The 17,929-nt window shown below is 45.0% G+C and overlaps 1 protein-coding gene across 25 annotated transcripts in view; it reads left to right on the forward strand.

Moving 5' to 3' along the window:
• Positions 1 to 17,929, forward strand: part of Kalrn (kalirin RhoGEF kinase) — a 598,618-nt gene that overhangs the window by 238,907 nt on the left and 341,782 nt on the right. For all 25 annotated transcript variants that reach the window (XM_048454129.3, XM_048454132.3, XM_048454114.3 and 22 more), the window contains exon 7: positions 15,141 to 15,332. In XM_048454129.3, the coding sequence (XP_048310086.1) occupies positions 15,141 to 15,332 (192 nt within the window). The remainder of the gene's footprint in view (positions 1 to 15,140; positions 15,333 to 17,929) is intronic.

Raw genomic sequence — 17,929 nt, forward strand, 5'->3', positions numbered from 1 at the left:
TCTTGGTATCTGCCAAAACAGGTATCTTTCTTGGTGTGATCTTGGATCGCCTTCGCTTCGTGGATGCACATATCCCCCGCTATGTCTCTACGTCCTGGTCTCCTGGTTCTATAAGACACAGGACTGGGCTCCACACTAATGGCTGCATTTTGAGTTAATTACTTCCTTAACAACCCTCTCCCCAAGTGTGAACACATTCTGGGATGATAGGGCTTGGAACTTCAACATGGAGATGTGAGTTTATTTTAGTCCATAATCTGGAAATAACTGCATAAGTCCTGGGTAGAAAAATCAGAAACTTCCTTGGTTTTATTTATGAATTGGTGCCAATAAAGCCCACCAATTAAACACACTGAGAGTGTGGGAATAATGCTCTACTCAGTGTGTACATGAACAAATCCGGAAGTAAGGCTAAAACTGGTTACTTTAGATTTTTCTTATCGCATGGGTTTTTGGGGGTTTTGTTGTTTGTTTTTTTCTGACCAATAACAAGGATTCTCACCTTCTAAACCCTTTAGGAAAATGTCCTCTGGTTTCCTACAGTGTTTCAGAAAGCCAGGTTTCCTGAGCTCTGTGGGGCCTTCCTCTTTCATAATTTTGCCTCTGTCAGTAAAATTCTCCATTTCTTGACCTTCTCTGCTGGCAGTGAAGGCAGCTGGAAGTAAGTCCGAGCCTAGTCTACATAGAACGTAGCCATGCATGTATAGTTCTTCATGAGACAGAAGCATCTATAAACCCAACACAACCTTATTTACACTTTTAATTAGCTAGTTCTTTGGGAAGAAGCGAGTTGCTAATAGCCTCTGTCTGGAGTTGTAAAATACGAAATGGTATCCATTTTCTGTTGTTATAATGACTAAGAGGATCCATAGTAGTGGCTCCCAGTGTGCATCTGGGCAGTAGGAAGCCCTTCCCCAGCACGTGTTTCATAGCAGCTTCAATGCCATTAATTCGCATAGTAGAGACGAATATTGCATTTGACGGTATGTAAATCAAGCCACAAAAAAAAAGTTTGTGGTGGTCTCTCTGTTTGGGGGGCACGTTGCAGATGACAGCCCCAAGGAAAAACCACATCTGCTGCAAGAGACAGGAAGAGTCTAGGCTGATGACTCTCCACTCAGACACATTGCTGTGGGGTGACCTGTCACTGCTGATTCATGGAGGCCTCAAATCAGAATTCTCCTGCACTAGAGTAGCAGAATTTCTAGATTTGGATGGAAACATACACACACATGCATACACATGCCTGTACACACATGAACACATATTTACACACTAATGTAAATGTGAATAGCAAAGCATCTTTTGTAATCTTAGAGAGGGTGGAAAAGGAAGAGTAGGTTGAAGAGGAGGAGGGGGTAAATGTTGTATGCATATTTAAAAATTAGAATCATGTAGAAAACTGAGTAAAATAAGTATTTCTCATCTTCTTCTCCACCCCCGTCTTCCTCCTGTTCCCCTTTATCTTCCTCCTGTCTTAGAAAATCGTAATCTCTGGGAGCAAAGCCTTAGGAACATGTGTTTTTGGCAAGTTCCCCAAATTAGCTATGTTCACATTACAGTTAAAGATTCTTGTTTTGTAACACTTATGTGTATAAAATAGTTACTCCCTAAAACAAAACATCTCAAGACCCAAAAGACTTCCGTGAGATAGCCCAAGAACCTGTATGGACCTTCTCTGCATTAAAACTAGAGAAAATTATTTTTAAAGACTGGTTAAAGTCTCTGGAAGGAATCCCAAATTCATACAGAAAATAAAGAAAGATGTATTTTAAAAAACACATAAAAACTCATTAAGAACAGTATCCATGGTGTTTGAGTCAAGGTTCCTTCTCTCCTCTGCCCTTGCACTTCTGTAAAGTGAAATCACTTCATACCGCTTACAAACATGATTGCAGGTCCTTTCCTTCAGCTCCTGGCTAAAGGACTGTCTTCCCAGGTAGGACATCTCTAATCCTGCCCCAGCTACCTGTGCCAAGGTTTGGTCATGGGTGAATGTGAACTCAAGGTGTAGATCTAGTCTCCTACAAAAACATCACTCGGAACGGCAGCTGTACCATGGGGCCATGCTAGGAGAATATTTGGGTCTCTCCTTGCTGGGAGAGACAAGCCATGGAGACTTGAGGTTACTCACCTCTTTACCAGAAAAGCTAGCTCCCAAAGTGGAGGTACCACCAAGGAAAGCACACCACTGCCTACAACCCCAACTCTAGAGCCAAGAATGGCTTAGGGATTTGACTTGAGGGTAGAAACATGCTATACAAAATCAAGTCCCAAATATTCCCCCAAAGGAACTGACTTTATCCGCAATAGAGATTACAGACATTTAAGGCAATAGAGCTTTTAAAAATTTCCTTGGGAGGATCTGGTAAAAGGCAGGGATTGGAGATGTAGACCTACCTGATAGTTTGCCAGAGAAAACTGGGGGAATCACAAAGAAAATTCCTTATGCTGGAAACAAGTGCTCCCAAAAAGTAATTAGAATCTACCATAATGGACAGCACTGGAAAAGATTAATTACGTAACTATAAAGGACCAAGTATTGCGTACTTCCTCCCCTGCCTTCTCTTAACTGATTTAAGAACAATTGAATAAGAGAATATGTATGTGCACTGGTATACTATAACATAGAAATGTGATAAATTTGCAGGAAATTTCACTAAGGTAATATGTGGATGAAGATCTGTGTTGTCAAAAGAAACATAATGAAACCATGCAGAAATGATGCGTAAGGATGACAATAAACAAAGCTATCACATACATTAGCTCGCCTTTTCTATCTCAGCCCCAATACTCACACAATTATAAAAAGCAATAATTATGGCACTCTGATGTTAGGTTTGAAGCATTTATGAACAAAATATATACAAGAACAATACCACAATACATAGGGAAAGGACAGAAAGCCCTCTCCAGGAGGAACAGTTTTATGTTCGCTGAATTAAACAGTATGTACCAGAAGCTGATTCTGATAAGATGTTTCTTAGGTAACTAGGAAGGTAAGTTAAACATAGTGAAAAATCAATCAGTAAAGATATTAAAGTGCTACATTAGAAAATATGCTCTTAGTACAGGAGTGTAGGAGGAATCGGATGTAGGAAGAAATGTGTGGCCTATGGAAAGAAAGTGGAATGCCTAATGTAAGTTCAACTGTGCCAATAATGACAGTAGGAGCTGGCGAGGTGACTCCGTGTAATGCTTGCTGGGCAAGCATGAGGATCTGGGCTTGGATCTTCAGCACCATGTAAAAGGCTGAGAATTTCACTGTGTACCAGTTACTCCCCACCTGGCCCATCTAGCTAAATTGCTGATTTCTAGGTTCAGTGGAGACCCTACCTCAAAAATAAAGTGGAGAGCAACTGAGGAAGACATGAGACGTTGACCTTTGACCTGCACACACATATGCTTACACACTAGGATAAGCATGTACATGCACATGAATATGTTCATATACTCAGACAACATATGTACACACAAAAAATAGTGGCATTGAAGATGAAACAATTAAGTAAAGGTTCAGATTGTCAGGTTTTAGAAAGCTGAGATCTAAATGTGTGCTTTCTACAGGAAATATACTTGGGCTTCAACAGTATACAGTGATTGAATATACAAGGATGGAAAAACATCCTGCCGTTGCCTAGAGTAACAATACCAATTTGCACCAACACACCCTCTTTGTGCCACTTCTGGCTAAATATGTGTTGTATACCCAACATGAGCAGGTTCCAGGAATTATTGGCCTTGGTAGCCTTTAAAGTTCACATGACCTGAGCTTCTTTGTTGAGATCCTGAGCCTAAAGATGGAAGTGGAATGGCTACTGCATGTTCCTTGCTGACAAGAGTAAGGGCCATCTATTTTCTGGCCTTGGGTCACTCTTGGGTTCCTTAGGCAGGCCTGCCAGAGAACCTGAGATTGCCAAGTACTGAATGGAGTGCCAGCCAGCCTATTCTTACCAGTCAAGCTCAACAGGATGCAGTGTTTGTTTCTCTACAAACAGCCTTGTGGGTGGAATTTCCCTTTACTGCCCACTCAGTAGGAGGAATAGATTTTATGTCCCGGTCAGTCCTGGATCCATTTATGATATTTGTTCTTGGTTCCACCATCAACATTTAACTAGACTGGGAAGGAGAGCAGAACAGAGCATGCTCAGAACTCAGCCATGGGGAAGTGTGTGCCTGCATGGAAGGCAACAGGCCTCTACTCTTACTGTTCCTTCAGTCACCTGAGAACTTTTCTAAAACATGCTGTGTTTGGTTCCTGCTACCCTAGATTGTGGTTTAACTGTACATACTGGGTCCCAGAAAATGTATACAAGATTGGGACTCAGTTGGAGAATCACCTATCCAATGTGAAGAAATTAAGTCAGCTGGCATTAGACCTGAGTCAAACTCTACAGCTGATCATTACTCTGAAGAGTTTGTTGAAGAGTGGAGCCCCCCACCACCACTACGTAGTGTAAAAAGCATTCAGGAGAGCACCTGCCTGTCCACACCCTTTCTGCTCCCCACCAATACTTCTGATGCCTGTTTGCCTCTGTGCACTGGTCCCTAGTCAGCCATGCCTGTATGGGAAACATGGAGTCCTTGGGCCTGGGAAGAGCATCTCACCGTCACTCCAGCACTCCACAGGCTCCACACCTGCTGCTCAGCCGCTGGCCCAGGTTGATTCTGAAAAGCTTCTCTGAGCTAACACTCAGGACTTGGACAACAGCTTAGGCCTTTGATATGTGTTTGGCACTGGCCTGGCTCAGTCTTCTCTCTTGATTGTTACCTCCTCTTGGTCCTAGATTGTTGTCCCCTCCGCCTTACTACTGCTTCTCTGCTCGAACCTCTGACATCTCTTTTCTCGTTGTCATTTGTTGTTCTCTGAGGACTCTCTCTTTCTCCCCTCACGGTTTTTTCCCCTGGGCTGTTTGTGGGTTATCCTCTGTGTTTTCCCCCCAAACCTCCCTCAGCTCACCTTCACATTTCCACACACTGATCTGCAGGACTGTCTGCTTACGTCCTGGTCTACAGATACCAAGGGGTTAATTTGTGTGAAATTCAGCCAGCACTGACCCATGCCTCTTCTTTGCAGTCTCCTGGAATTGAATGAAAGGCATAAAATGGTCCCTGAAACCAAGCAAGATCAGGTCCGCCAAAGGCCCTGACCTGAAAAGCAGGACACCTGTGGGAGGTGTCAGAGGTAAAAGGCAGCAGCCATGCTTGTGTGCTCCCCTGGCCATGGACAACACTGGCCAGGAGCCCAAGTAATAGGCAGAGCCTGATCAAAGGCTTAGGACGGAAACATTTGCAAATCAGATATTTACAAGGTGTCAGAAGTCAGGGCCAAGTGGATGGATGGGAATGGGGACAGTAAAAAGCAGAGGTCATAGTTGATGATACAGCTGAATGTTGTTGGAAGGCCGTTTGGTTGTTCCAGCCACTCGGCAGCTCAAAACCAAAATAAACACACAGAAACTGTATTATTTAAATCACTACTTGGCCCATTAGCTCTAGCTTCCTATTGGCTAGCTCTTACATCTTAATTTAACCCATCTCCATTAATCTGTACATCACCATGAGGTCGTGGCCTACCAGCAAAGTTTCGGCGTCTGTCTTTGGCAGGGCTACATGACTTCTCTCTGACTCTGCCTCCTTTTCCCCAACATTCAGTTTAGTTCTCCCCACCTAGCTCTACTCTATCCTATCAGGCCCGGAACAGCTTCTTTATTAACCAGTGGTATTCACAGCGTACAGACAGGAATCCCACATCAGCTGAAGGACTAGAAATAGGGAAGAATACAAAGATTGCCTTTAGAAAATTCTTTTGATTCTCATCTCAAAGCATTGCCAGAGTCTGACCTCTTGCCACCCTACTCCAAACTACCATCAGTTTTTGCAACCTCTACATCATGGTCATCTGCCCTAGCTAACCTGCATTTCCTACTATTTCTTGATTCTGGTGGTTGTTGCTTCGCTGCTCCCCCTCTATGGGGAGTCTATCCTTCCCACATGCTTCCCTCTCCCACTTTCCACCAGGGACAGGCCCAGGTATTGCTGCTTGAGAAGCATGCCTTCATTCTTCATCTTTTGTAGCACCCCTGCAACCTTTATGTTCTATCCTTCCCCAGCTATATTTTGCATGGCACTGAAATGTATGCTTAGTAGATCTTTATCAGTTTACTCTCTAATGTTCCTAATGACGTGCAAGACCCTTGGGCAGAAGAATTTTTGCATCTTTGTTCCTACTTGTGTCATGCCTTGATAACTGGGTGGATGGATGGATGGATGGATGGACAGATAATAAATATATAAGATAACAAAGTTAAGACTTGAACAACAAAGCAAGACACCAACTAAAGGAGCCTTAAAATCCTGGAGTTCTTGTGTTCTATATAGACAAATTCCTGTTACTCTGTAGCCTTGGGTTCACTGGTAGATAGTGTTGTTTCACAAAGAGAGAGGCTGAAAGAAGTCTACCCATCAGGTCTCTTTGCCCATTCTAGAAAGGTACTAATCTGGGAATTTCAGAGCAAGTCAAGGGTACAACAGAATGGCTTCAAGGATAGGGACATTTCATTCTCTCTCCAGAGGTTCTATTTCCATGGGATACGATTCTTGATACCTGTGGATGAAATGTCACTTCACCGTGTCTCGTCTCCTGTAGTGAACATACTTAGCTATTGGGATTTGTTTGCATTCAGGGCAAAGTGAAATATCATGGCAAGAATAAGCAAGGACGCTGGGTGCCAGCTTCTGCTCTATATTTCCCTTCTCGGCAGGGTCTTAGGCAGGGTATTCAAATTCCTCACCGTCTCCTCTGTAACCTGAGTATAAGGGCAGTGCCTTTGCTGGGAATGTTGTTAGGATAGAATGTGGCCTTGTTTTTAGGCACAACACTTGTGGTGTTGTACTTGGCAAATGTCCACCTATTCTTGTTGTTGGATCAGAAATGCTTTAAAAATCATAATTTTTGTTTGGGACAGTCCCTCTGAGTTCCCAGCTGTGGGACTTCTCAAACATTCAAGCGCATGCCTTGTTAAAGTGCTGATCTGATGTAGATGGTCATGTGTACCTGGTACTCGGCACTGCTGACCAGCTCTCAGCTACTGCTGTGCTTGGCGCCACAGCCCATACTCTAACTAGACCCCGGACAAGAAGGCCAAGGATAGATGGAATACTGATGATGTGTTTAACTCAACATTAAAGACAGCCTAGAATTGCCACATCCCACTGCACAAGGACTGTGTTATTCCTAATCACTTTCTCTGCTGGGGTCCCTGAATCTAATGCCAGCTGTACCTACCTTTATAATCTTGCAGTAAGGTTATCTATCTATCCATCTATCTGTCCTGTCTGTCTGTCTGTCTGTCTGCCTTTCTGTCTGTCTATCTATCATCTACCTATCTACACACACACACACACACACACACACTCTCTCTCTCTCTCTCTCTCTCTCTCTCTCTCTCTCTCTCTCTCTCTCTCTCTCTCACCCCCATGGAGATTTCTCTCAGTGCCAAGAAAAGAAGAGAAGTATGATTCTCTCCTTCAGCCTGCTGTGGGTTTCTGTGGCCCTTTAACATATGGCCAGGCGATTGTTTTCATGGCTGGTTAATGGTTTGTGAAGCAATCGCTGGAGGAGACATCTCTACAACAAGCCAGGCCAGAGGGGCAAAGGGATCTGTGGGCCAATGTTATCGCTGCTGAGTGCCAATCCGTTCCTACCCCTTTCTCTCTGTAGCTAGCCTGGACAGATGGCTTCCACCTGGCTTGACCTACTGTCTGGCCAAACCAGACCAGCTAGTCATCCATCAGCTTCCCTATTTGCCCCTCAGAGGGCATCCTGTGGTTTGTGGGGGCGGGTTGGAGGTTTTACTTAGAGTTCGTGACTTCCTATGGCTGCTACAGCACGGCTTCGAGCTCTGTCAGTTCTTACTCCAGATGTTACCGGCCCGGTGTCCATATGTTTCAAGGCGGGATCAGCAGGTTTGCACAGTAATGTTAAACTAATTAATCATAAACTGATACTTTAGCAGCTCCAGGACCCAAAGTGGGCTTGGGATTACAAAGATGTAAATGATACATATGGTCTTATTAAGCTGGAGAGAAAGGTAAGGCGGAGCTCTCCCCATTGCCTTGGTACAGTCTATTTTCTTACCGATACTGAACTTTTTCCCCGGAACCACTAAAACCTATGTGGGAAAATCTACAAATAACTTCCTGTAACTATCTTTGAGTGTGACAAAATAAAAATATAAGTTGTGTGATCCAGAAAAAAATGAGAAAAGGGGTCCAGCAGAGTGGGGAACCAAAGCATTTGATCTCTTTTTGACTGAACACATCACTCAACTGATTTAACGAACATTAAGAATCAACTAAATGAAGTCAAGACTTATCTATGGTCTGTTTTTTTTTCTGTTTTTATTTTCTAAGTATAAAATTGATATTTTTACATGAGCTTGGCTTCTGAAAAACTTTAAACAAAGTAGTTTATAGTTTATGCTCCTTATAAGAGCAGTAGTCACAAAAACCTGCCTGTTTTGCTATTCCCAAATCCACACTCCACTCTTCTAAAAAAAATAAATAAAGAAGAAAACAACACTTTACTAAACTCAAAAGAGATGGAAAAATATGAGACAGTTTAATGTTGACTATATACAGCCTGGCCAAATCTATTAAATAATTTAAATAATTAAATGAGCTTAGAAAATTTAATTTTTAATTAAAAATATTAAAACTGTTAACAATGCAAATATATCACAGCTACTCAAATAATACAAAATGGAGAAGAACGAAACTACAAACCATTTTTGCTCCTCAGTGAGAGTGAGGGCCGGCGTGTGACTCAGTTGCTCGAGCGCTTGCCTAGTGCATGCAGAGCCGTGGGTTCACTCCCCAACACTGATTTGAAAAATAATGAGCTGGATAAAAATAGGAGGCCGAACATAAATTCCAGTAGCTCTATAGCACACTGAGAGGTGATGTTTTGGTTATGAACTGGTTAGAAAGAGAATCTCCTCTATTTACGTTTAAAGACACAATTATGCCTGATAATTATCCATACTTTCTCTAATTAGGAATGTATTTTAAGCCAGCTTTTATATGTCCAGGAACACTGAGATAAGAAAAGACTCGTGAGAACTACCCATCGCCGTGCATAGCTGGTACAGAGCTTTGACTACTGGCGCTCAGGTGTGTATCCCTGGCGTGCACAGTGTTTATTTCAGATAACACCATATTAAGTGAATTTCTGAGCATGTTGGCCCTTGGTCAGTTGTTAGCCTTGGTTTCCTCCTTAACTTTGGATTTGGGGGTCAAAGGCTCTAGTATTTGTCAAAAGGATTGAGTCCCTCTTAGAGACAGTAGTCCTTGAGTGGTATTTAGACTTTGCCTTTGTGTTGATTGGATAGGCAGGTCACTACTTCCATAGCCATAGTAACCATGAAAATGTCATGGCTCCATTAATGGGTATGGAATTAAGATCCATGCCTGGGACATGGAGAGGAAACAGATCTTTGATGACTTCCTGCTGTCTCCGGAAATAAGTCACACTGTCCCTAGAACATCAAATTATCATGCCTCACACCTAGCCCAGAAAGAAAGATCCTTCCCCACCTGGGGATCCCGACAGAGAGAAGCAGAAAACTTTGTCCCCTTGGTAAGGATAAGACAGTGTAACTGTGGGTTTTCTGGATGTGGCAAGCACCTGCCAAGCAGTGGGGGTGTCTCAAGAAGTCTGGTTCAAGACTCTCAGTTACCTATTTTTCCGGAAACCTTAAGGATTGGAAGAACATGACATCAGACAGTGTTACTAGCAAGGTCTGAATTCTCAGTCCTCTCTAGGTCAAGGAAAACCTTGTGTATAACTCAGAGCATCTACCAGAAAAGGTGTAGTAAGTGGGGCAGGGACTGGCAGCAGTAGGGCTGCCTGGCACACGTGTGACAGGCCTTAGGGAAGGTGCGTCTTCCCAGGAACAGTAAGGGACATTGCACTGTGCTCTCTGTGAAAACAGGCTGGGGCTTTGACTGCTTCTGGTACCTCTAGTTGGAATAGTTGACACACTTATTATCATGCATTTATTAATACTTTGATTTGGTTTGTACAGGTTGGGGGATAATGCTAGTCTGCTGAAACTGGATGAGGGAGAAGACAATGTCATTCATCGCATTAGTGGTTACCAGGCAACTGACTGGATGCTTTGTGTTGCTTAGGGTAACACACAGTGTCTGGCCAGAGTGGGGGTCGGTGACCAAAGAACTATGAAGTTTTTTAGAAGTGAATGGGAGTCATAGAATGCACACTCCTGGCAATGACCTTCTCTAGCCACCAGCCCCAGTCCCAGAGCTCAAGGTTCCTAAAGCCGTAGCTTTTTTCTACAGCGGGTGTCTCCTCAGAGTCTGGCACAAAAGAAACCTGGTTCACAGAAAATGTTTCCTTGTATTTTTTTTTTTTAATGGGAAGCTATCAGATTCTTGATCAGTAAGCACCTTTGCAATTTTTGTAGCCACTTTGGGAAAGCCAAGAGCCATGTTTGAAGGGAGAGCCCTTTCCATAGTGCTGAAAGCTCAGGATTCTGCCAAGTAGTCCTTAGGAAAGTGGCTGCTCTAATTTCAGTGGTCACAGCAGATGGCAAGGCCTCAGGAGAAGGAGCTATCCACATGTAATCTCCAGTTAATGCCTTTGGGACTGAAAGAAACGAGTGGAGAACTTCACAGGTAACAAAAGTCGGCAGAGTACCAGGTTTGCACATCAGCAGGATTTTGCTGGTCTTCATTTCTTTTCCTGCTCGGAACCAAATGATGAGGGAGAGTAGAAGATGATACAACAGACCATGAGGCAACCACATTGCATTCTGTAGAGTGATCGAAGTAACAGCTCATACTATACTGCACTTTAAAAGATGATGGTGGTGTTAATAGTAGTGCTGAGTGCATATGGAGAATTTAATCTATTCTGAAGGATGTTAGAAGATAGTCATCCACTCAGCATACTGTAATCTCAGCACTCAGTAGGAAGAAGCAGAAGGGCCAGGAGTTCAAAGTCAGCTTCAGCTACATAATGAGTTTGAGGTCAGTTTGTACACAAAGATACTCCTCAAGACAGCTGTTAGTCAAGTCGTTATCCTCCGGTTTGTCTGAGACGCTCCGCTGAGGGAGAGGGCTGAAGAGGAAAGATGGTGAGAAGGATGGGCCATTTGTTGTGTAGAACATGAAGAACTCAGGAGACACAGATCCAGATTCAGTGTTCATGCTGCAAGGCAGTGAAGAGCCAAATGTGGCCCATGGACGGCAAGATTGAGCTATGTACTTCTCGGGTAGGCAGTGCTGCCCTTGCTTCCTAGGCACTGCTGGCCCAGAAATGGAAGATCTGAGATAACTTGGCTCAACTCCTGTCTTAGGGTTTCTGTTGCTGTGAAGAGACTCCATGACACCAGCAACTCTTACGAAGGAAAGCATTTTATTGGAGCTGGCTTACAGTTTCAAGGTTTAGTCCATTATCATCATGATGGGATACGTGGAAGTGTGCGGGCAGATATGGTTAGTGCTGGAGAGGGAGCTGAAAGTTCTACATCTTGATCCTCAGACAACATAAGGACTCTGAGTCACTCGATGTGGCTTGAGCACATATGCAACCTCAAAACCCACCTCCACGGTGACACACTTCCTCCAACAAGGCCACACCTCCTGATAGTGCCACTCCCCCTGGGCCAAGCACTCAAACACGTGATTCTACGGGGGCCATACCTATTCAAACCATCCCAACTCTCTTATTTTATAAGTGAGGAAACTGAGTCACAGGGGCATCATGCTATCTTCAGTGAATATCATTGCTGGGAGCAGAATCCATCTATATTTTCTTCTGGTCCAGTGAATACGATGCCCTGACTGATAGACAGCTGTGCAGTTGCATTTGAGGATGTTAAGGAAAAAAAAATGGGAGAGCCAGGTAGAGGGGAGAGAGGGGCGGAAGCAGCTACGGCAGATGAAAAGGCCAAAAGAGCGTGATCTCCTTTCTTGCTGACTGTGTCTCAAAGACAAACATGACTCTTGGTGTTCTCTAAAAGAGACACAACCACCACACAAAAGAGCCGCTCAGTGGACCGGCCACAGGCCCAGCAGTACCGTTTGTTTCTGCTCACCCAGCTCACTTAGGCTCCTTAACGTCCCTGTTTCTTTCTGAAGACGGTGGACTCTCCCTGCCACCCTGCCTTTCACGTTTTGTTCGTGACTGTCTCTTTACTCGGGGCCGTTTTAGAACCTGACTGCCGTTTCCCTCGGGTTCTAGGTTATGAGTGGCATGATGAACTTGGTGTGTAACTGCCTGGGTGTCTCGGCGTCCTGCACAGGAGCTGTAGGGAGAACACAGGCAAACGCACGAGTCAGCTTTCTCTTACCGCTGCTGTGCAGGGTGTTGCCTTGGCATTTTCTGTGACCTGTAACTGCTTGTTAGTTTTAGCATGACAGCTCCCTGTCCACTGATGAGGAAACATCAGAACATTTTCTGTGGTGGTCTCGAGAATATGCTAGCTCTGGTCTTTTTTTATTATTACTTTATTTTAGTGTTCTCTGTGGTCTCAGGCTTACAGTGGAGGGAACCTTGGAGAACTGCCAACATCTTCATCCCCTCAGACATGGGGAGCCCCTTCCCACCACCTCTGTTGGTGGCTCAAACCCTTTTCTTTCTGTATTCCCAATAACTAGCTTCTATCTCTGTGGAAGAACTTATTTACTATTACTTTAAATCATAGTTGTTTGAGGGTTTGTCTTACATGGTGAACCCTGGGGTGCTCAGTAATCCCGGCCCACTCCTTGATCTCTCACAGCCCCTAACACAGAGCCTGCCCCACTCTCTATAAATATTTGAACGAGTGACAAGCTGCTAACAGGCTCCTGAGTTGGCCACAGTGGGACATCTGTAATAACTAGAACGTTCTGTGTTCCCTGGGTAGGGGCAGAATGGAAACAGGGCAGTGACAGAGATAATGAGTGTCTTACTCTTCCTGCTTTTCTTGTGCCCTGTGTGACCAAAGCTGGACACCGGGCACCCCTCAAGGACAGGAAAACTGAGAACTGTAGAGAGCTGTGTATAAACAGGAGAGAGGAACCTTCCCGGGTTTGAACCTAGTCGAGAGGACAGCCTTGTGAGGCCTTTTCAGTCTCCACCCCCCTGCCCGTAGATACCCTGGGAGTCATCTGCTGTTGATTGCCCCTGGCTTCCTGCGTTTCTCTGAGATGGTTTCTCTCTGGCCTCTGGGTATGGTTGGCTGTCATGTCTGGGTATGGTTGGGAGGTCAGGCGACACATGCCAGAGTTACTCTAGAGGGGGCCTTAACCACTGCGCAGTGAAGCTTCATGTGCCAATAGCTCAGCTTCCATACCTGTCAGCCAGGCCACGAGGAGGTGCATTTTATAGTTTCTTCAAAGGCCTCCAGAAAGAATGAACCCAGCTACTCTAACCCATTGATAAATAAACCCCTATCCATCCCAGCTCTCCCTTCCCCTTCCCCTTGTGTTTCCGGGGAGAGTGTCCAAATTGAGGATTTTCCTGACATCTCTCCACCAAGGTCTGTTTCGTGAAGAACCTGGACGAAAACAATGACAGTAGCAGGAAATTTGGGAGGGCGTCGGTGCTGCCCCCTAAAAGGCAGAAGCACTTCCTTTCTCTCCCCCTTTCCCTCTTCTATTTCAAAGCACAGGGTTGGTTTTTTTTTTTTTCCCTGACAGTTCTATAAATAGTCTAATTTTTCAGTGTTCTAAGTCAGCAAACGGTGCTGATAATGATCCGTAATTCTGTAAAGGACAGTTGTTTCACGTGACAACAGCCAGAGATATTCTAGCTCTCTTAAGGGAATGCACAGAAGGGCTCATGCCGTGCTAAAAACAGAGATGGAGCTCAGAGGCCATTAGACATCTGAATGGATTTGTGCTTGCATGCTTCGCTTAACCTTTAAACTTCCATGGAGACCTTCTAAACTAAGAGACCTTATCAGCCTGGGCCAGCCTTGGGATGGAGCATGTGGACGTGGGGGACAGCTGAGATGAATGGGGACTGTGGGAAAGGAAAATAAAGGAACCTTCATTAAGTCTCCCCCAGTGTTAATGAACTACAGCAGAGCTCATAGGGCCCAGAGTAAATGCTGCCACTGAGGAACATTTGTCATCATCTGAGAAGATTTGTAGCAAAAAGTGAGAGTGTGAATAACCTGGCTCCTGGTCCTCCGGGCATCATGTGTGCAGAAGAGTTCCCCGAGGATGCCACATTACATGGCTGCTTTGATAGACAATTAATAGGAGGGAACCCTTCAAAATAACCAGGATCACCACGGTGCTGTGTTGGTGGGGTTTTCCTTTTGCCTTGTTCCTTCCCAGAGAGCTTTTTGCTGGCCTAGTAGGAAACAATATCCATGTTCTCGAGTTTTTAATAGGCAGGCAGAAGTGGGAATGGATGTAAATAAAACACAGCATGAAAGGAGACAGCAGGTCGAGGAACTTCCTGCAGATGCATTAGGGACACCCCCTGGTGCCGTTCAACATCAAGTAGGAAAATGTTCCCAAGTCACACAGGGAGAAGAAGGGGGCCCACAGATCTTATTTTAGAGTGGAAAAAATATTACGGCATCTAAATTCTGACTTTATGAACACCCTGGCTAGTGGCTCCTACCTCAGGTCTTTTGGCAGGGCATGAGAAGATAGCGAGGTAGGAAGGACACCTTTGGCTGGTGATAGGAAGCTGTTTAATTACCACATCTTTACCATCTCTGCCATATTGTAGGGGACAGTTATGCCTTGGGTACAGCTCTCTCCAGCGTAAGAGAGATATCTTTGCTTCCTTCAGTTCGTCCCATGATCCACCGCTTCCAAAGAGTGCTGTGTGGAAAGTAGCTTCCTTGACTTTGAGGATTCCATAAGAGTTAGATATGGTGATTGTGCTTTGGCATACAGTCCATGTTGGTTCTCAGTTGAAATGTCTCAGCTTTACAGAAGGGCTTTCCTGGGGTCTATCATAGATATGGAAACCAAACCTATTCCAGTCTCTCAGGCTTTTGGTTTTGGGTTTTCCCCTTCTCTAGGTACCCCTCTCCCAGCTGTGCCCAGTGATGGCTACCTTTCCAGTCTGCCCACCCCCCACTAAGTGTTTACTCTGCCTTGCCTCCTAGAATGCCTACGTCAACATCAACCGCATCATGTCTGTCGCTTCCCGCCTCTCAGAGGCCGGCCATTATGCCTCCCAGCAAATCAAGCAGATCTCCACGCAGCTAGACCAGGAGTGGAAAAGCTTTGCTGCCGCTCTGGATGAACGCAGCACCATCCTGGCCATGTCTGCAGTATTCCACCAGAAGGCAGAGCAGGTAAGACCCAGAGACCTGTCGTAGACGGTAGTAGAGGGAGGCATGCAAGAGCAGGGCACGGCAGGATAGGAACACGCGTGCACGCTCTCCACAGACAACCTTAAAGTCCCACTGAATAGCTTCGGTAATAAGCCTTGTTTTCCATATCTATATATGGCGTGCGTGCGTGCGTGCGTGCGTGCGTGTTGACTATCTGACTCATGTACTCTGAATGGAGACAAAGCAATGAAAGAAGACTGCCAACCGGAGGGCCAAGCAGAGGAAACTAATTTTACACGAAGCATTTGTTAGGCATTTGCTGTGGGTAATAATAAGTTAGTAATGATGCAATGGGTAGAAATAGCGGTTACTGTTGCTACACGCAGTCGCTGTGTGCTCCCATTTTACAAAGAAGAACACTGAATTTCAGGGCACATGACCTGCCTTAGAGCCTGTGGTGCGTCAGATCCTGGAGAACCAGTTGTCAGTAACATCGCCATATGTTAAAAGCATTCTTAAAGCTCACCACTTCCTGGTTACTACATCTCAGTATAGTCTATGCTCTTGGGGTTATTTTTATGTTCTCTAAGGCTGAAATGCCATAGAGTTGTGTGCTACTAGTAGGCCACCCCTCCCCACTTCACACTCAGTAATGTCACACTGGTAGGCTAAAGTGTTAAAAGTGAAAGAGTTTTAGATCATGGAAGCCATCAAACGCTGCAGAGCGGGGCTAGATGATCTCCTCTGGAATGCTGAGCAAACGGGAGGGTGAGATTCTGCAGTTACAGTGTGAACAGCACATGAAGTCCAGGAATACCTCTCAGTATTTACACTCAAGTCACCAAGGGGCAAGCTGTGGGCTTACTCCTTAACGTAAGCAAAGGCATCACAGCATTGTGTGGGAGCGATTGAAGCTTGTCACTTACTACCAACTGTAGGTTGGCTGTGGACACAAGCATTTATCCAAAGCACCTGTGAGAGTGGGAAGCTGCAGGAAACTGTAGTACGGAGCATTGTGTGTGTTATTCTCTGTAAAGTCTAGATTACACATCATTTATATTAATAAAATTTGTAATGTACTTATGTGTATCAATACACACACAACATGTGCGCACACACACACAACATACATCCATGTATGTACTAATTGTTAAACATTTTCTCAGATTCACTGCTAAAATCCTACAGTCTGGGCCACTGAGGTTTGAAACCAGCAGTGACTAACATTAAATACCTGTGGTCGTTGAAGTTCCTTTTGTGACGTTCTGGTTAGGTAGCCCACCTGTAAAGGAGTTTTTTTTGTTTGTTTTTTTGTTTTTGTTTTTTTTTTTCCCTTAGACTTGTTTATTCAAGTATCCGAAAACACTCTTTCCACTTCCTCCCCTCCTCCCAATACCCTCCCGCTCCCCCCCGCTCCCCCCACTCCCTCTCCTCCTCCCTCACCATTCCCAAGAGCAGTCAGGGTTTCCTGCCCTGTGGGAAATCCAAGTTCCTTCCCCCTCCCTCCAGGTCCAGGAAGGTGAGCATCCAAACAGACCAGGATCCCAAAAAGCCAGTCCATGCAGACGAAACAAGACCCAGTGCCATTGTCAATGGCTTCTCAGTCTTCATTTGGACCTTGGGGGCTCACTCAGCCCCCATGTCAACCACATTCAGAGAGTCCGGTTTGATCACATGCTCGTTCAGTCCCAGTCCAGCTGGCCTTGGTGAGCTCTCATTCGATCAGTCCCGTTTTATCAGTGGGTGAACACACCCTTCGCGGTCCTGACTTCCAGTGTTCCAAAGTGGGTCTCCGTCTCTATCTCCATCCATCGTCAGATGAAGACCCCCTCTGATTTTGCTTTCCTTGCTCATGATCTCCCTCCCTCTGCTTCTCATTTTGGCCTAGGGAGTTAAGTCCAGTGTTCCAATATGTGTCTCTGTCTCTATCTCCATCCATCGCCATATGAAGGTTCTGTGGTGATATGCAAAATATTCATCAGTATGGTTATGGGCCAAGGCCAGATCAGGCACCCTCTCCTCTGCTGCCCAGAGTACAATCTGGGAACCTCTCCTTGGGCCTGGGAACCCCTCCAGAATCAAGTCTCTTGCATACCCTAAAATGGCTCCCTTAGTTGAGATATAAACTTCCCTGCTCCCATAACCATCCTTCCTCCCTCCCCCCTCCCATTCCCCCAAGCCATCCCCGATCCTCCCCCTCTCCCCTCTCCCTAACCATCTCCCCGTACTTCCACCCCCCACCCCCCGTGCACCCAAATTTGCCTGGCAATCTTGCCTACTTCTAATATCTAGGAGGATAACTATATGATTTTCTTCAGGTTCACCTTCTTATTCAGCTTCTCTAGAATCACAAATTATAGACTCAAAGACTTTTAACTATGGCTAGAATCCACTTATGAGTGAGTACATACCATATTCCTCTTTTTGGGTCTGGGTTACCTCACTCAGTAAAGTGTTTTCTATTTCCATCCATTTGCATGCAAACTTCAAGATGTCATTGTTTTTTACCGCTGAGTAAAACTCTAACGTGTATATGTTCCACACCTTTTTTAACCATTCTTCTATTGAGGGGCACCTAGGTTGTTTCCAGGTTCTGGCTATTACAAATAATGCAGCTA

This window comes from Myodes glareolus, chromosome 2, assembly GCF_982192425.1.
Source record: "Myodes glareolus chromosome 2, mMyoGla1.1, whole genome shotgun sequence".
In the NCBI taxonomy this organism is placed as follows: Eukaryota; Metazoa; Chordata; class Mammalia; order Rodentia; family Cricetidae; genus Myodes; species Myodes glareolus.